This window comes from Cavia porcellus, unplaced genomic scaffold, assembly GCF_034190915.1.
Source record: "Cavia porcellus strain 051 isolate PalLab524CR breed Dunkin Hartley unplaced genomic scaffold, mCavPor4.1 scaffold_24, whole genome shotgun sequence".
Classification (NCBI taxonomy): domain Eukaryota; kingdom Metazoa; phylum Chordata; class Mammalia; order Rodentia; family Caviidae; genus Cavia; species Cavia porcellus.
The window spans coordinates 14,146,596-14,167,093 of record NW_026947507.1 but is presented as its reverse complement, the minus strand read 5'-3'; the positions used below and the strand labels follow the sequence as shown (position 1 = coordinate 14,167,093).

Sequence of the window (20,498 nt, the reverse complement as noted above, 5' to 3'; positions counted from 1 at the left end):
GCTGAGACAAAATACCTGATACCCAGATTTGGGAAAGGAATGGTTTATTTCTTACAGTTTTTGGAGGTTTTAGTCCATACTCAGTTGGTTCCAAGGCAGGGTGGCATGGCGGGGCTGCAGTTCACGGTGGCTGCAAACACAAGGCAGAAACTGCCAAGAGAGAGAGAGACGCCTTCTTCCAGGCATTACATTGTATGCTGGTTCTACCCTAGGTGGTATAACACTGACACCATCAATCTAAGTGCTAGACAATGAACCAATTACACATGTACAGTGCAAACGCAAGAGGCCTGGGGGCCACCAACATAAACCATGACATACATAAATTGCTGATTTATTTATTTGTGGAGTTTTAGTGTTGATCTTCCATATTTTTATCTATTGTTTCTTGAGATAGTACAGTTCATATGTGTTCCATATAATTTTTGTTGGCTTTTGCTATATTTTTGTTGTTAAAATTTTAAAAATATTCTATTCATCCATCTTGGTTCTCATGATAGTATCTAATTACTAGTCATCATAAATGGTTCTATCAGCATCTGAGATTCTATTTTGCTCTATTCTTAGATAAATTATTTTATTTTTAATCCTTTGACTATCTAGAGTTGATTTCTCATTTTCTTTAAAGGTGACTTTAGAGATGAGGCACCATGGTGTGGATTTTTATTAAGGTTGGAAGTGCTAGTCAAGAGAAAGATTTTCAAAAGGAACAGGTTGACAGTTGCCCTTTACTGGTTCATTTTAAGGAGCTTCTTGCAAAGCAATGGAGTAAACGGTGAAAAGGGAAAGTAGTCATTAGTAAAATGCCATTTTGCTCATTATAGCTTTAATGTTGCAAGGTTCACTTTAAGGCCAGACTTGTGAAACTTGCCTTTCTTGTGATGCTTCTAAGGTCACAGGTTGGTGAATTTACTTTTCTTCATTGTTACCTGCTTTGAAATAGAAGTTATTGCACCAGGATTATATGAGGTGGCAAGAAGCTCTATGATTTTCAGTCATACTCATTACATTTAATCACAACTTCTTTCTACTTTTCAGAAATAACTTCGAAATCAATTTAAAATGTCAGTTGTTTTAGCATAGTCAGTGTAGAAAGCAAGAAATGTGTAAAAGTCCTTGGTCACTTGCCTCCAATTTAGTACTCTGGTTTGTGAGAATTGATTCCATTGGCTTCAGAAAGTTCAGCACATAGGAGAAAGCACAGACCGTAGGGCATGTGAAGCTGCTCATGTCTTCCCTTCTGCTGGATATGGGACTAACAAAGTTCTAAGGTAGAAGGAAGGGTCAGATTTTACTGAGGCCATTTTGTTACCATTCTAGTTTGTCTTCATATTGCATGTATTATTGTGCCATGAGTAACTAAAACATTCATAATGGTAGTTTCAAAAGATTTTCCTGCTGGGTATGATGGGGAAACCTGTAATCCCAACACTGGGTCACTCAGACAGGAGGATCATAAGTTTGAGACCACCCTAGGAAGTTTCAGGGCTTAGTGAGAGCTTGCATTTAAAAAAAATTTTTTTTTAATTTAAAAATTGCGGAGAGGAAGTGGCCTCAGTGTAAAGAGCTTGAGTTCAATTCCTAGTACTGAAAAAAAAATCATCTGGGTTCTAGACTGATCTCTGTGGCTTAGTAGCAGTATAGTCTTCAGCAGTCTACCTGCTTTTTGCTTTTTGAATTTTAGATTTCTCATTGTTAAAATATACATTAAAAATATGTCTAGTGTATTAGTTCTTAAGAGGATATTGAAAATAGGTACTTAGCACAATGCCTAATTTTAAAAAATGCTGTTGATGAATTTTAGTTCTCATTATTGCATCCTAGAGAATACATTGTGCTAGTTTGCAAGTCAGCACTAGCTAAATCCTGTAGCTATGATCTAAGGACATTTGCTTTTTACATTCTGTATATTATATTTGAGAGTGGGTTGGAGGTTAAAAGAGTAAAAACAGTGTTCCTCCAATAGCTAGGGATGTCACATGGTTCCAAAGAAAAAAGATTGTTCAGCGACTACAACCATATTCTCAAAACCAAAACCAGAAATACTAGTTTTAAATAATATTTGTTTTCATTGGTCAGTATAATGGGAGTGAATTTTTCGTTGTTAAAAATAAAAGGCAAAATTCCTACTTATGAGCTAAAAATCCATCAGGTAATCCACTAAGAAGACTCCCCAAATAAAGATAGTATCTTACAGTCAATGTTAGGTGAACAAAATAATGTGAAAGACAATAAAGGACAGGTTAGCTCTGTATTAGTGTTAACATATAGTAAAACCCTATGTCTGTAAACTGAGAAGAGTTTAAATTTGCCAGAAGTTAGTTTTATGTCAGAAATGGAGTTGCATGTCTATAATCCCAGCTCTTTGGGAAGCTGAGATGGGACTATCCCAAGTTTAAACTTAGCCTGTGCGATTTAGCAATATCCTATCTTAGAGATGGAAAGAAGGCTCGCTGGGGATGTAACTCCTTGTGAAGCCCCTGGGTTCAATCCTTGTTACTGCAAAAGAAGCCAGTTAATTTTAGATTTTTTAAAAATTTCACTTTTTGTATTACTGTAGTCAAAACACTTACCATGAAAGCTACCTGCCTATCAGATTTTAAATGTACAATATCAGTATTAAGTAGAGTCATATTGTTGTGTGACAAATCTCTCTAACTTACTGCTCTTGTAAAAGTCAAAGTATATTACCCATCAAACAGCAACTGCTACTTCCCCACCCCATATCCCCTAGCAATCACCATTCTACTTTCTCTTTCTATGAGTGAATGTTTTCTTCATGTAAATGAAAGCTTGTAGTCTTCATCCTTCTATGATGGGTTTTTTCACTTGACATAATATCCTCAAGACTCATCCACATTGTCACAGATTGCATAATTTCCTTCCTCTTTTAAACACACTGAATAATATTTCATTGCATGTGTATGCCACACTTTCTTTATTCTTCGGCAGATAGACATTTAGATTATTTTCATATCTGAGCTGCAGTGATTATGCTGCAGTGAACATATGACTGCTAATATCTCTTTAAGAAACAGAGTATTTTCAATAATTAAAATTTTAAGTTGATGTGTCATAACAATTTGAATGATTTTAAATAGAATGCTGATAAATGAAATATACTAATTATTTTATTTGTTGTCCTGAGTGGTTTCAATATCATTGTTATTTTCGTCTATTTTTAAAGATCATTAATTTCATCTATTTTAAAAGATAGGTTTCAGAACAGCTATGTGAGTTGCTATTGATTTTTGGATTAGCGTTTTTTTTTTTTTTTAAGATAAAAGTGTTACTGTCTTTTTAACAAAAAGCACTTGAGATTACTTTCAGAAATATGTTGTCAGAAATAGAAAGTACGTATAGAATGAGGTATTGATTACTGATAGCACTTTTGGCTTGGTAACAATATACTGTTAAACTGAAAATCTTCACGAAACACTGTGATGAGCTCATTGCTCTTGGTAATAGTGTAGTACCTTCAGAATCTAGTGCAGTTATCTTCTCCCTGAGATCAGCCCTCAAACCAAGTCATGGCAGTCCTTTCCTTCTTTGGATTCTAGTAGCATTGTTTTTTCTAGTAGCATTGCTTATTTCTCGTAAATTGAACCTTGAAATAAAATTATTTGTATTTCTCTCCATTAAAACATCTGCGTGCCTTCAGGCAGAAACTTAAACATTTGGATAAACTCAATGGATAAATTACTATCTACTTTTTTCAAAGTACTGTGCCTTAAGGTAAACAAATAGCATTACATGGCTCTTGTCCTTGTCATTTTGTTCCTCAGTCTCTGTCCTTACTTTTTTCTCTTATAGTCTATGATGCTATCTTTTATCCTTACACTTTTTCTGCCACTGCTTCGTAGTTTATGTCTTTTTGTAACGAACTTCGGAGTAATTCAGTTGTCTAAGGCTTATTTCTGAACTCTTCTTTTTAAAAACACACTGTCTTAGAGGACAGTTTCTAAAATATCACAGTGTTAATGAATCTCAGTTTTGTTATCTCTAGTCCAGACACTTCTGAACATATGCCGCTTGCTTTTGGAATCTTCTCAACTTTGGACCCACTCTGCATCAAAACTCTTTAACATGTTAACAATTGGGCAGTAATTCCTATGTCTAAATGCCAGGGGCCTGGAGGCACTGGTAGTATGTATATGACTGTCCCATTGAGCAGCTTTTGATGAATTTTATTAGTAAAAACCACAAGGAGATGATTAGATCCACTTGTATCACCAGTGGTAGAAGTTGCCTGATGTGACAGTCAAGGATATCCTACTAGTGCTTCAAGCTGATGGGAATGTGTTAAAACATCCACCCAGCTGCCAAGCCAAAAGCTTGAAAGTGGTGTTTGACACCTTTTTCCCCCCTCACTCACCACACAGAGTCCATTACTGAGTTCTATTGATTTCCACCTCCTTTGGGTCTTACTCTCTATAGCACTTGCCCACACACAGTGAGGGTATCCCAGCAACTTTAATCCCCTATGAGGCCAGTCACAGCAGTCCTCACAGTGGTCACTTAAAATCTTAAAGCAGATCGTGCAGTGAAAACCATCAACAGGGCTCTGAGATTATCTAATGCAGTCCTATCTTGTGCCACCCCTCTCCTCTTTAACTCAGCCACAGTAACATGCTTTAAATGTCAGCGATTCCCCACACACAAACATGCTTTCAGGATTTTCAAACAGTCTTTATCCATTGAAGACCACTTTTCTACCAAGTAAGCCCCAGCGCTCCTCAATTTAACCGTCATTTCCACAGGCAAGCTCTATCCAATCTCTCAGACTAAAGTAGAATGTGAGTCCTTTACCCCGGGTCCCATTTAGCTCACTGTATCCTTCGTACTACCATGGTAATTGGTCAGATTTATTTTGTTGGTTATTTTTTTTGAATATTTGGCTCTCATGGTTCTGTAAGACCCATGAGGGCAGGGATCAATTCTGTTTAATTTTTAATTTCTAATATTATTAGTACATGTTTGCAGTTTGCAACCATCTTGGGTAACATGTACATAGCCCAGCCTGTTTCTCTTTTTAATCCCCTTCCCTTTCCCTTCCTCTTCCTCTAAGTCCCCTTTCCCATTTTTCATTCTTGCTGCTATTATTAATCTTAGCTCATGTTGTGGCATATAATGTTTATGTTAATTAAGGTCATTAAGTTCCTTTCTATGGTATATTGTTTTCTGTTGGAGCACTTTTCCTATTGTAAGAGATTTATCTCTTTGTCTGCTTTTATCCATCCTTTATTATCCTTTTTCTTTGTATTTTGCATTACTCAAATGAGAGATGGCATATGGTATTTAAGCTTGTGCATCTAGTTTATTTCATTCAACATTATATTTTCCAGGTGCATCCATTTTGCTACAAATGGTCTCAAATCTGTCATTATTTATAGCAGAGTAGTATTCCATTATATACAGATACCACATTTCTTTACACATTCCATTATATACAGATACCACATTTCTTTATACATTCATCTGTTGATAGGTATATAGGCTGTTTCCAAGATTTAGCTATTATAAATTGTGCTGCTACAAACATTAATGTTTGTATGTATCACTGAACTGTGATGTCTTCAGCTCTTTGGGGAATTTATCTAGCAAGTATATGGAATTTTAAATTTCAGTTCTTTCAGAAATCTTCTTACTGATTTCCATAATGGTTGTACTAGTTTGCATTTCCACCAGCAGAGAAGGAGCATTCCTTTTTTACCACAGCCTCACCAGCGTGTGTTATTTGTTGATTTCTTAATGATAACCACTCTTTCTGGAGTAAGATGGAATTAAAATTAGCATTGTTTTAATTTGTATTTCTTTAATGTTTTTTCATATTTTTGTTGACCATTTGTATTTCTTCCTCTGTGGAGAGTCTGTTCATTTGTCTTGTCCATTTCTTGACTCAATCTTTCATTTTAGGTGGTTTAATTTTTTTTTAGTTCTTTGTACATTTTAGATGTTATATATCCTAGATTTTTTTTTTAATTCTTTGTGTTTGAGGAGTAGCTGGTAAATCTTCCCCATTCTATAGGTTGTCTCTATTGATTCTTTTGCTACTGTGAAGCTTTTTAATCTGATCTAATCCCACTCGTTGGTTTTTGCTATTATTTCTTGTGCCGTTGAGGTTCTGTTCAGAAAATCTTTTCCTACATCTATGTCTCCAACTCTTTTACCTATTTTATCTTCTAGTAGGTTTAGTATTTCTGATTTGATATTTAGATCATTGATGCATTTTGATTTTAATTTAGTGTATGGTAAGAGATAATGGTCCAATTTCAATCTTCTGTACACAGATAACTAGTTTTTCCAGCACCACTTGTGGACTAGACTGTCTTTCCTCCAACATTGGTCCCTTTGTCCAAGATTAAATAGCTGAATGTGCCTGGGGAAGTTTCTGTATCTTCAGTTCTGTTTCATTGATCTATAGAGTCTGTTTTTGTTCCAGGACTATGCTATTTTTATCATTGTTGCTTTGTAATATAGCTTGAAGTCGGGTATTGCTATGCTTCCTATTTTATTCTTGTTGCCCAAATTGGTTTTTGCTGTTCTGAGTCTCTTCCAATACCACAGGAATTTTAGCATTTTTTTCTATATCTGTTAAGGTTTTTTTTTGCTATTTTGGTTGGGATTGAACCTGTGTAGCAACTTTGGGAATATGGCCATTTTGACAACATTGATTCTGCCTATCCAGGAGCAGGGAACATCTTTCCATTTTCTGATGTCCTCTTCAGTCGCCTTTTTCAGAGTACTATAGTTTTCTTTCTATAGTAAAAGGACTTTTACTTACTTGGTTGGGTTAATTCCTAGATACTTTGTTTTTCTCAAAGCTACTGTGAATGGTATTATTTTCATAATTTCCTTCTTGTTCTGTTCCTTGATGGTGTATACAAATGCTAATGATTTTTGTTTGTTGACTTTTTTTTTTTTTTTTGAGACAGGCTCTTCTCTGTATAGCTCAGGCTAGCCTCAAACTCACACAGTACTCTTGCCTCAAACTCCCGAGTCTGGGATTACAGGTGTTAATCACTACCCCCAGCTTTGTATTGATCTTGAATCCTGCTACATTGTTGAAGTTATTATTAATTTTAAGAGGTTGTTTTGTGAAGTTCTTTAAATCTTCTATGTACAGTATCATGTCATTATTACTATTAGTAATAGTAATAATTTGAGTTCTTCCTTTTCTATATGTATCCCTTTTATTGTTTTCTCTTGCCTAGTTGCTCTGGCTAATGTTTAAGACTATGTTGAGTAGAAGATGTGATAGTGGACCTCCTTGTGTTGTTTCTGATTTTAGGGAAAATACTTTTAGTTTTTCCCCATTTAATACAATGTTGGCTATTGGTTTGTCATAAGAGCTTTTATCATATTCAGGCATAGTCATTCCATACTTGTTTTCTTGCTTTTTATCACGAAGTAGTGTTGGATTTTATTGAAAGCCTTTTTTGCATCTCTTGCTATATTCACATGATTTTTGGCCTTGCTTCTATTTATGTGATGTATTGCATCTATTGACTTCACATATGTTGAACAAATTTCTGGGATGAAATCTTCTTTATCATAATGTATAGTCTTTTTGATAATGTGCTGCATTCTATTAGCTAATATGATGTTGAGGAATTTTAAATCTAAGTTCATGAAGGAGACTGGCTGATAGTTTTCTTTTTGAGGTAGGTCTTTATCCAGTTTAGCAGGTCAATGTGATACTAGCTTTTATAAATAAGTTTTGGAGTACTCCCTCCCTTTCAGTCTGTTAGAAGAACTTCAGGAGTATTCATGATATAACATCCTTAAAGGTTTTTGTAGAATTCAGCAGTGAATCCATCAGGTCCTGGGCTTTTTAAAATTTGTAGTTGTATCAATTTCATTTCTTATTATTGGTTTAGTAAGCATATTTATGTCTTCTAGGGTTAGTTTTATTAGCTTGTATCTAGGAATCTGTACTTTTCTTCAAAATTTACTAATTTGTTGCAGTATAATTCTTTGGAGTAGTTACTGTCTTCTGGATTTTGATAATGTTGGGATTTTACCTTTTTCGTTTATAATTGCATTGATGTGAGTCTTTTCTCTCTTGGCAAATCTGACTAGGAGCTTATCTGTTTTACTTATTCTTTCAGAGAAGCAATTCTTCGATACATTGATTTTTTTTTTTTACTGCTTTTTATTGATCTAAATTTCATTGGTGTCTATTCTCATATTTATAATTTCCCTCCTTACTTTGGTTTGGGGCTAGTTTATTGTTGTTTCTCAAGTGTCTTAACATTTCTCATAAGACCCTCTATTTGAGCTTGTTCTGTTTTCCTGATAAGGGCATTTCCTGTTAAGAGAATACTCGTATATATAAATTAATATGTTCAGGGGTATGGATTAGCTCTGAAATTTCTTTTTTGTTCAATTGATCTGTCTCTTTGCTGCCAAAAGTGAGGTGTTAAAATCCCCTACTATGATGTGTTAGTGTTTATTTGATCTGTTAATTATAAAAGCTTTAGTTTTATAAAGATAGATGCTCCAGTGTTTGGAACATATGTTTATCCATGTTTTCTCATTGGATTGTTTCTCTACCTAGTGTGTAGTGAACTTCTTTGTCTTTTCTAGTCAGTTTTAGGTTGAAGTTTTTATCACATTCAATGTTAGAATTGCTACCTCTGCTTGTTTTCAGGGTCCTGGTGCATGAAATATTGTTTTCCATACTTTAATTGTTAGTCTATGAATATCTGCTTAGATTAGATTGATTTCTTGATTGCAACAGATTGTTGGATTCAGTTTTTTGGTCCAGTCTGTGTCTTTTTTTTAAAAAGAGGAAAAAGCCAAGGAAAATAAAACAATAAAATAAATCAAAATAAACCAGAATAAGTGATACAGGACTTCCAAACCTTATGAAATCAACAATACTTACCACAATGCCTTTGTTGTCTTTAAAATAGCTGCAGATAGCACTTTCAGATGTATTACAAATCGAACAGAATGCAATAGAATAGAAATAACAAACACAAAATAATGAATGCAATAAAGGACATTAAAATAAGCCAGTAGTAAATACATAATGGCTTCCATAATATATCTTGCTGTCTTTTATATAGCTGCTCATGCCATCAGAGTTAACATAAACAAAACAAAAGAAAGTAAAACCCTAACCTCCCAAAAGAACAATGAAAATGATATGGTTTATGGGCAAGGATCTCCTTCTTTGTGGCCTGGTTTTCTTCCTCTGCAGTCCACGAGTGGCACTGATTCATAGAGAAAGGCTTGAGTCTGGCCTTCCCCAAGTTGGCAGCAGGCCGCGCATGGCACTGGTATCGGGGTGGGCTCCTCTTCCCTCCTCCCTAGGGCCTCATTCTCTCCCTCTGCAGTCTGCGAATGGGGCTAAGAGAGAGATTTGGGTCTGGTTCTCCAGTCTGTCTATTAATTGGAGAGTCAAGGCCTTTAACACTGAGAGATATTTCTGAGATACGTTGAATATTTACTATCATTGCCTTTTTTATGTGTTGGTGTATCCTTTGTTTTTCTTTTCCTGATTTTTTTATTGCTGTCTATCCATTGACCTCACTAGTTTCCTCTGTATTTTTAGCTTTGTCCTATTGGTTATTTCTGTTGAGAAAACTCTTATTTTTCTCTAGAGCTGGTATAGTATTTATCTATCTTTTTAGCTTTTTCATAGAAATACCTTATTTCTTCATCAATTTTGAAGGATAGCTTTGCTGGGTAAATTAATCTGGGTTACAGGTTATTTGCTCCTAGGGGTTGAAATACTTCATTACAAGCTCTTCTGGCCTTTAGGATTTGTTTTGAGAAGTCTGCTGTGATTCTAACTGGTTTACTTTTTTTTTTTAATGGTATAGGGATAAAATTCATGACCTTGCACTTGCTAGGCAGGCATTTTCCCACTGGGCTATATCCCCCTCCCCTGGTTTACCTTCATATGTTATTTTGTTTTTATTTTTGTTTGTATTTCTTTGGCTGCTTTTAAAACTCCAGGTTTGTTAGTTTTGCTAGATATCTGATAATAAATATGCCTTATGAGTTTCCTTTTTCATTATATTTGGTATTCTATAAGCATCACTTACTTATATTTTAAATTCTTTTCTTATGTTGTGAAAATTTTCTTTTATGATTTTGGTAGTGAGTACATCTATGCTGTCTTCTGGTTTTTTTCTAACTAGGCTTGGATTGGGCTTCTTGTTATCTAGTAGCTACAGGACAGTCTCCTCTTGTTCTCTATTTCTTTTTGGCTTCATTGAACTCTTTATCATAGTTTACTATTTTGCTATTAATATCAGATACTGTCTTCACGTTGGTCATTTCTGCAGTGTGTGAATTCTGTACAGTTCCACATATATCTGTCTGACATCTTTCCAAGGATTCCTTATCCTTGTTGAATCTCTCATTCAGATTTTGAGCTGTTTTAGTGAGCTTGTCCAGTTTTTACCTGTTTCCCCGAAATTTACTGTGGGCATATTGGATGAAATTGCTATGAACTTCTGGTTTATTTCCTCTTTGAACTTACTATTTTCTTCATCCCTTCTGTAAACTTTACATAGATTTCTGCTACCTGATTGTTGTTTTCTTCTCCCTTTGTGATCTCTTGTGTGTCTTGGAAGAGAGAGTTGGGGCTTGGCTTGGAGATATTCTTTTTTCTTGCTTTCCCATTCGCCTATGTGTATTTGTGTGGGTACATGAATGTATATGTATAGATATAGATAGATGACAGATCTTTCATATATATGTGCTCCCTCTTTTTCTATCCTTTTTTGGGGGATTACTGCAGGTTGTAGAATTAAATGAAGATGTTCAGTAGGATGTTGCTTCCCTATGAATAGTTGTCAGCTTTGTATGTCCATTGCTAGTAGTTACTCTTTGTTATTTACTTTGTGATTTAGACTGTCCCTGTATTTTGCTGAATTATATTTGATGATAGCAGCATCCATAGATTCAATCTCACAGCACCTCTACATGAGAGTCCTCGCAGTTACACATACCCCCTTTGACTATCCTCTGTGCACACTATGACAGTTTATTATTTGTGGTTGTTTTGCAGTGAGGTAGGTGAGTGGGTGGAAAGAATGGGATGTGGTTGAATGAGGAATGTTAAACACTACTGGGGAGGCTTGCAGGGGAGAATAGTGGTAGATGAGAAGAAAAGGTTGATATGGTGTCTGATTTTATTGGGGTACTTTTAGTTGAGTTGAAGAGTTAGTAATGAGAGTTTTCAGAAGATATTTTGTGTGAACAAGGGCAACATATGGGAGAAAGGAGGTTCACTTTGTGATTGAGGAAAGCCATGTGATTGTCAGAACTTGCTGTTAGGAAAGATAATAAGCTAGGTAAAATATGAAAGAGCCACAGTTTAGGATGAGAAAATTGAGAATTAATACTAGAGAAGATAGGAATGACTGTAAAGGACACAAGTATGGGGAATTTAAAAACTTGGGAGGAGAAGTTTACTTGTTTGGAAAAAGAATAAAGAACTATGTTAATAATGTCTTAGGGATTTGAGTGAAAAAAGCTAGATAGAGTGAATAGACCTTCTATAAAATTTATGTAAAGAAACTGGTAAAGTGAAAGTTACTTAAAATAATGGCTTTATGTATTTAATAATTTATTATCCTTTAAAATAATACACTATGTTGCTAATTATTTATGAACAATATTTATGTTGATTTCTCATAAAAGGTTAAAAAGCTGAAGAGAGAGCTTTCACAGATGAAACAAGAACTGCTCTATAAAGAACAAGGCTTTGAAACATTGCAACAGTGAGTATATAATACTGAAATTAACTTTACAGTAATTCTGAACTCCCTAATACAAGGAAAATAGAAGTACAGATTACATAAGAGAGTTCTCAAACATAAAGCAAAAAGTTCAAAGCTTTGTACCAAAAATGTTAAAAAGCAATCAACTCACAGCAAAAACTTATGAAAAATCTGTATACTTTGAGACAGTCTAAAGTTTTATTAATCACCGGAGATCCAAAGAAACCAAAGTAAAAAACTTTGTCTTCTGGACCCCTGCCAGCCTCTTCTAAAATGATAGTATAAAGCTAAGAAAACAGGCCCAGGGAGCGCCTCTTCATGTTCTGGACTGGGCATACTGTGTTCTGAGTCTCCTGTGACTGATCTCAAAAGAACAAGAGGAAGGTCTAGGTTTCTTCAAAGGAGCTTGATCCTTTTCTGTTTTCCTTCTACCTTTCCTTTCCTTTTTTCAGGGTAGGGGTGGGTATGGGAATTGAACTCGGGATCTCGCACTTGCCAGGCAGGTGATGTGCCGTTGACCTATATCCTCGGCCCTTATTCTTTCCATTTCAGTTACATATCTGACAGGCCATTGAATTAGCTTTAGACTAACCCAGATTCAAAGAAAATGTAGATGAGGGAGTGTGTAGCACATTCTAGAAATGTGCTACACCATTCCCAGATCTGGAAACTAGTGCTCCCTCTGCAAATGAAACCCACCCTATGCAACCCATGAAGGACATGCTTGATTCTCTCTCTCTCTCTCCCTTGTTTCCCTAGCCAGAGTCCTCTCGTGGAGGGGAAGAGCCTATGGTTTTCACAGCTGCATGACCACAGAAAGAGTAGAAGGCATTATCCCCAAAAGACTCTCAGGTGGTTTTTGTGTCTTTCCCACCTGGCATAGGCTTGGTGCCACCAGTGGTGGTGTGATGTATCTATTTCCTTGATCAGTTTCAGCCAGGTTTCCTTCTCATAGCTCCTCAAAACAGCACCAGGGGAGTGTCACACTGCTCTCAGGAGCCACTTTTGGAAGGTACCCAGCTTTGTTCCTTTTCTGTGTGTAATGCTTTTCTGTTTTCTGTGCTTAAGAAGTTTGAAACAGTTCAACGCAGCAAAGCATTACTCTCTTAAAGATCCTGTGCATCACTGGGCAGACAAACAGATGCTGATTGTTCTGTATGTTCCCATGGTGAGTTCTGTCTTAGGATGCCAGTTACTATTCTCGACCACCAGTGAGGCACATGACTTCAGTGTCAGATACTTGATTTTAAGACTTTTTTTGCTACTTACTGCCCATAATCGTAATGCTGATTTTCGTTCATATGGTCCCATGCTAGTGTTTCTCAAACCTAACTACCTGTTAGAGTAATTTTGGAAGCTGTTAAGAAGTACCTGCCTCTGGTCGCCACCCCAGGCATGTTTTATGAGGTCCCAGCTGGTTTCCAGTATTGCCATGTTCTAAGAACCTAGTTCCACTAAAGACCCAGCAGACCGAGAAGTAAATGAGTTGTTTAGTAATTATGTATCAGCATAAAGCAGGATATTGTGGTCATGCTGGGGAGAGAAAACAGACTTTGAAGAGTGCCACAAAATGTTTAGCCCTACGTTAAATATTTTTACAGCACATGAAAGTTTAACTCACATCACTGCCTGGGATTAAAGGTTAGCCAAACTTGCTGTTTTTCTTATATTGATGTGACAATGCTGTATTGTTACAAAGCAGTTTGCTTGCAAGCAATTTTTACAGGAATCTAAGGCATGTTTAAGAATCTGTCAATAACATTCCACAAGAAAACAATAGACATTTGTTGTCGAAATTCAGGCATTCCCTTGAACCAAGAGTAGAAGGATATCTCACATTATAGACTTCTTCTGTTGATCTTAACTGTAGACAAAATAAAGCTGTTTTCATTCAAATGTTAACAACCATACTAATAAAAAGCTAACTGATTTGAACCCAGAGACAAGACTTTTTAAGGAACTACTTTCCTTGGTACTAGAAAGGTACTTTTATTTGTTACTGTGACAGAAAGTACATTTAAGGAATAGATTTAAATAGAGTCTCATAGCAAGCTTTTCTAACTTTCCAAAGATTTATAATAGAATGTAATATTTTTGTTGAATCTGGAATAATAATGTAGTTTAAGCTCGGACTTTCATTTCACTTGACAGTTTTATGCAGGGTGAACAAACATCATTTTATCCCCTGTGTTACTTATTTCAGTTTCTCATCTCAAATTTGACTTTGGCCTAAACAGTAGCATAGCTTATGTATAGATGGATACCAGGAAGATGCATATTTCTATTTTGCCACCTCCAGTGTGCTCTCAAATTGGAAAATGCAAAGTGATGAAACACTCGGCAAGGCAAAAGCATGAACAGATTCTATGAAAATTTGGTGCTGGAGGTACCTACCCATTTTCCAAAGAAGAAGTGCAAATTGAAATCTTTCAGAAGAGAGTAAAAATTAATCTTAGGACACACACAAGCCAAAACTTAAAAAAAATTAAGAAAAAAATAGATACTTCTTAAGTTTTTCTTAAGACAAAAAGCACAATACTTTATTTTAAAAGCCATCAAAAACTTAGGGTGTAGCTCAGTAGTAGAGCACTTGCCTAGCACATGCAAGGCGGCTCTAAGTTCAGTATCTACCACCACACACATACACAAAGAAAAAAGCCAGCAAACCAGTAAATAATGCCCATATTTTTAGTTTATAGTCAGTTATGTGAAAAGAAAGAAAAGGTTGGAAATAAGAAGTGGAGGAGAAAAAGGAGATTCGTGGGGAAAAAGACAGAGAAAGCAGATATGACATAAAGGAGAGAAGTTCCAGGGAGGCAGAAGAAAGGAATAGGTGGGCGAAAGGACTTGTGGAGGATGCTGAGTGCAATAGCTTTCTGTTCTCTGTGCTGTAGACCTGGAGATAGCTGAGAAAATGCCATTCAATTTCCAAAACACTTGGAAATTTAAATTAGCAGTCTGAACTAGTTGTGCTTTTATTTTTAAATATTACTTTGTTTTTCACCACAACTTACTTTTATTTTCAAATGATAAAGTTCTTTCTGAGTTAAAGTTGTATTTCATCATCGTTACATGGATTTTCACAAGTAACTTGGGTTTGGACATTCACTGTGACAGTTTCTGATACCTTTATTGCTAGCTTTTTAATAAAATTTCATAGTTTTTGTTTTTTTCTTATTTTAATTTTAAAAATACTGTGCTCAAAGATGCCAAAATGCAGTTTTTGGAAATGACACTTTTATTAATAAGCCTTTGCCTCGACTAAATTGGTGGTTATAATCTTTCGAGGATTCAAAAACTTCAGTGATACCTCTCTTGCTAGTATTCAAAGTATTTCACTGTTCTTATCACATATTATAACAATAGTGATAAGAACTCAAAGCTAAAGTTTTTCATTTTAGGAGAAGTGTCCTGCTAGCTAAGTGTTTATGTACTTTAGGGCCTAAATTTGTGTAATGTTTCTGGCCTCAGTTTCCTTATTTTGAAAGTATAGCCTGGCAATCTCCAGGGCCCTGTCCCATCCTAAACTCTTATCTCTTTCTGTCTCTCTGTCACTGTCTTTCTCTGTCTCTGTCTCTCTCTCTGTAATTCTGTGGATTCATTAATTGTATTTTATCATCAAATAACCTTATTATCAAGTTTATTTTATGAGGTTTTTAAAGGCTTTAATTGCTTACTCAATTGCATAAAGTGTTTGTTGAAGTAGTACTTAGGGAAATACGTTATCTGTAAACTGCACTTGTTAGAATTAACTTTGGTAGAGTGATTAAGATAGCATTGTTTTGTTTTTTCCAGATTGTACCTTTCACATTAAAAATATGTATTAATTATTAAATGTTTTAAACCAAATGAGCTCAGAGTTCATTTTCTCTGGCATCATTTAGTAGATGCCATCTCTCTGCAGAGTCTGTGGATAAGACCTAGATAACATCTGAGAATATTTATAGAGTTAATGACTGAGGGGGCAGAGATTTAGTCCCAAAGTAAAACTCAAGTTACATTCATAATGAGTCCTGGACAACATTGTGATTGGGGAACTAGGGGTGACATGAATGTTCAACTACTTAAAAAAAAAAAAAAAGAATTAAGTAATTTGTCTGAGCCTTTCAAACACAAAGAATTAGGTTACACAAAATCTTCTAGCCCAGGGTAGTGATGTAAACTGTAAGAACATTTAATAAGCAGATCTTCAGGGATAATAAATTAGCTTACTGGAAGAGCTGGTTACTCAATATGAATTGACAAATGAACACATCTGCCCTTCTGTTCTATTCCTAAATTTCAACTTACTCAGCCAAGGCAATTTTATCTCATCTCATAACTTTAATAAAAATAGATAAATGATTTTATATATTGAGAAAAAATTAAGAAGCCATAAAACTCAGTATTTTAGGATATTCACTAGTATAAATAATTACATAGTAATCATTTATTAAAATCCTACCTGGCCACCAGCTCTGTGCTAGGTGTCACACAGATATCATGGTGTGTAAATTAGGTGGCCATTTATTGGTATTTCTGTGCTACTGTAACATTTGCTTGTTCCCCTTACCTGTGTCAGAGTGGAGATCAGGATCAGTTTGTGATGAGTTCAATTCAGCCAACAGTGAAATCATCCAAAGGCAGGTACTTGTTTGAGCCTGAAAGTGATTGGAAATAGATGAGATATGAGGTAGGGAACAGGAGAAATCTTAACTGGACATGATTAAAAAAGAAAAGAGGGGACGAAAAAGATGGTGCTGTTGTATGAGAGTCGTGAAGTAAAACAGTCAGCCAGCTAAGACAATCCAAAACCGATTCCTACTGCTCATGTAGTTTGTACTATGTCATGCTTTGATATTTTTCTTTTCACAGAATTGATAAAAAAATGTCCGGAGGCCAGAGCGGGTATGAACTTAGTGAAGCCAAAGCCATTCTAACTGAACTGAAATCTATCAGGAAGGCAATTAGCTCAGGAGAAAAAGAAAAACAAGATCTGATGCAGGTATGTTATAGAACACATTAATCTTCTGCCTTCTGAGGCTCCACAAACTCTCTTACGCACAAGTAGTAGAATCTAGATCAGCCGTTATCACCTCGGCTCCATTTGTGCTGCATTGGACCCTGTGGGAGATAGGTTGTCGGGCCCTGAGACAGCCCAGCTGCTGAGAAGAGCGGGATGGTCCCAGCTTCTGATAATGCTTCATTGAAGGTAGACTGTGGATGTTCTTTGAAGTTGTGGGTGGTAGAACCAGGAACCCATAGTCTGAGACAAGCCTGGTTCTCTAAACTAATGATCCTTACATAATTGTAAGCATTTTCTATTATTATTGTTGTCTCTTCAGTGGGTAGATGGTAGCCTTTAGGATGGGGCTATGCAAGAAGCTTATAACAGTATCTTTCTATCCAGGAGAATATGAGCTGCCAACTAAGGATAGGTTGGGGAATGTTGACACAGCACAGTTACCCAGGAAAGCTACTACTAATAGAAGATGCCTTTGTTATACTATGTGGTTCTCAACCTTGGCTCTTAACTCCCAATGACCCAGCATCATGAGTAGGAAAAACATAGCAGCCATTCAGGGATCATTATTCTGAATACATATATTTAACAAATATACTCAAGATTTTTAAAGAATGTCTCTTTCTGCCATCTAATAATTATTACAAATTATGAGAATTCAGGATTTCTTTACTTAGACAAGTAACAATTTAGTATGTGTCTTTGGGGAAATGTTAGAGCCAATGGTGATATTTGCATTTTTAATGGCACTTCTGAACTTAAATGCTATATTCAACTACTATATGTTGGTTTCCAAAATGTTGCTTAAATACAAGTAAATATTGTTGGATCCTTATTATTTTTAATTTGGGGAATTTTTCTTTTTTTTTTTTTTTTGGTACCTGGGATTGAACTGATGACTTTGTACTTGCTAGGCAGACATTTATGCTGTTGAGCTAAATCCCCAGCCCTAATTTGGAGAATTTTGAAATAGCTTGCAAGAAGAGATTTAAAACAAAAGATAGTAGTGATAATAGCAAATGTTTGTAAGTACTGACTGTGCTAGATGCTCTTTTAACTGCCTGACATACAAGTAGTTTACTTAATCCTCACAACTACTTCTAAAAGTGTTATCTTCAGCTCATAGACAAATTGTGGCGCAGAAAAATTAAATAAGTTATTTAAAGTCAAATAGCTGGTAAGTAGTAGGACTGGGATTCAAATGGAGCCGGTCTTGCTATAGAAAATGTCGGGGTTTTTTTGTTTGTTTGTTTGGTACAGGGAATGGAACTGACAACCTTACTCTTGCCAGGGAGATACTGGCCACTGAGCTGTTTTCCTGGCCCTATGTAGTTTTAACACACATATATACACATTTAACATATCACACAAGAATCTACTTGTATATATTTTGGTTTTGTCCTGCAGTTATCCTACTAATTAAGGTAGAATTACAAAAATGCACACAACAATTCCTTTTAAAAAGTAAGTTAGCAGAGCTTGAACAAATGTACATTGGAGCCTTATAATTCACCAATGTTAAATCATCTTTGATTCTTTGTAAATTTTGGATTCATACACAGATGAGATTAAATCAAAAGATTAAGTTCCTTTCAATTACAAAAGTTTATAGACTAATTAGTAGACAGATCAACAATAGAGCTAGAAGGGACATTAGATATCTTCTGTGACTTTCAAACTTCTTTGAGCACAGTAAGAATATACTTTACCTCAAAAACCAATATCAAACAATTATGTGTCCTTGTAGATACACACAATTTAAATTTAAATTTCACAGAACTGTGCCTTACTAGTGATGTACTCTGATTTTATTTTCTGGTATCTTCTGTTTCATTAAAAAACATACTAATTATGATCTGCTGAATTGATTGAGTACCTTATCATTATAGATAAGACAGAAAAACACTGATCTTTGCAATTTACAGATAGAAACATAGAAAAAATTGTCCAAAATCGCTGAAAAGTTTCTTTGTTCTTTTCTGAAATCTGTTATTTGATATGCCAATGTAAGTTTTACCCCATAAAACTAGAAACAGTTGAACATTTTCTTGTTGTCAAAAGTTTAAATATCAGAATTAGATACAGGCTCTTAAAGTTGAGTAGAGAGCCTGGCGTGGTAGCACATGCCTGTAATCCCATCATGCAGGAGGCTGAGGCAAGAGGATCAGCAAGAATTCGAGGTCAGCCTGGACTACATAGCAAGACTTTTAAAAAAGTTGATAATAATGGTTTCTTACTAATTTTATTAGTGTAACTGTAGGGTTTACTTTTTCTTTTTCAAAAAGCAAGTAAGATTTACCTTTTTAATACTTTTACTTGTGCATATTCTGTAAACTAACCCATCATATTTAACTTGAGTTCCAGTAAGAGGCACATTCATTTTCACAAACCGACCATCACCACCATAGGCAGTGCCATCTAGTGACACATAGATAGTCTTAACTGACACGTGGGCTACTCTAGCTATCTATAGGCCTCAGTTTCTTAATCTCTAACATTCATGCAAACTGAGTAATTTCTTAAGTCCTATTCAGGTGTAAAATGGAAAATATATAGAAGTCTTACAAGTAAGTTGTCTTTGTATATCTAAAATGAGAGATTGCATAAGTATTCCATGTTTCCACAATTATGTTATGTCAAGTGAACGACTCTGTATAAGTCTGAGGCTGAATACTTTATGCAAACAGAAGCTTATTTAGCTCACAGTTTTGGAAGCTTGAAGAACGGTGCAGCCCCATTGTTTCAGCTTCTGGTAAAGGCCCTAATATGAATGGCATCACAATGATGGGATTGCATTTAGAAGATATCACATGTCAAGATAGGAAGCCAGAAATACTCAGGCACCATTTATGCTCTTTTAAAGTAAGAAATCACTATCTCAGAACTAACTAGGATTCCTCAAGAACTACACTAGTCTCTTCCAAGGGTGTTACCTCCCACTGACCTAAACACATTGCACTGACCTTGCCCTTTAAAGGTTCTACTACCTTTGAACACTGTCACACTGAGGACTAAGCTTACAATAAAGTAACTCTGGGGAACAGATTAATACCATATCCAAAGCACAGCAGGGTCTTACTGAAATAATGAAAATTTTAGAAATAGGAAATGCATGTATATATAGGTACTATTATTCACAGGAAACTTGTGAATTCACAAGCCATCTGTTTAATATGATCTCAGATATTCCCAAAGTCACATCTGTGTATGTACAAAATTATATTCTACTATTATTTTTAAAATAATATAAAGTGGTAAAGGATTTAAAATAAAATAATTGTTTTATTCTGTGCGATTAGCTTTTTCCATTTAATTGTATCTGGTGGGAAATGTCCTCTTAGATGTTAAGCTTTCTGAGATATTTTTGTTTCTTGGATAGAGTCTTGCTAAGCTGCAGGAGCGGTTTCATTTGGATCAGAACATTGGCAGATCTGAGCCAGATCTGAGATCCAGTCCTGTGAATTCTCATTTGTCTCTTTCCAGACAGACCCTTGATGCTGGGTCACAAACGAGCATTTCTGGAGATGTAAGTTATCTATGTCATTGATTGGCCTGGTGCTGTCCTTCATGAGCCTTAATGACAGTATAGATGGTGAATTGGCACAGGAGCTAGACACATGGTTTCCACTCTGGCTGTATGCAGTCAGTATTTTATTCCTGTAATATTTTTAAAATAATGGCCTGATCTTTTTGTCAAGATGCCAGACATATTAAGATTTACTCATATGAATAGCTTTGAGAGAGAAAAAAGA

The 20,498-nt window shown here is 35.5% G+C and overlaps 1 protein-coding gene across 2 annotated transcripts in view; it reads left to right on the top strand.

The window, feature by feature from the left end:
• Wwc2 (WW and C2 domain containing 2) overlaps window positions 1-20,498 on the top strand; it is a 221,514-nt gene that overhangs the window by 130,689 nt on the left and 70,327 nt on the right. For both annotated transcript variants that reach the window (XM_063234691.1, XM_063234692.1), the window contains exons 5-7: window positions 11,665-11,744; window positions 16,599-16,728; window positions 20,126-20,272. In XM_063234691.1, the coding sequence (XP_063090761.1) occupies window positions 11,665-11,744; window positions 16,599-16,728; window positions 20,126-20,272 (357 nt within the window). The remainder of the gene's footprint in view (window positions 1-11,664; window positions 11,745-16,598; window positions 16,729-20,125; window positions 20,273-20,498) is intronic.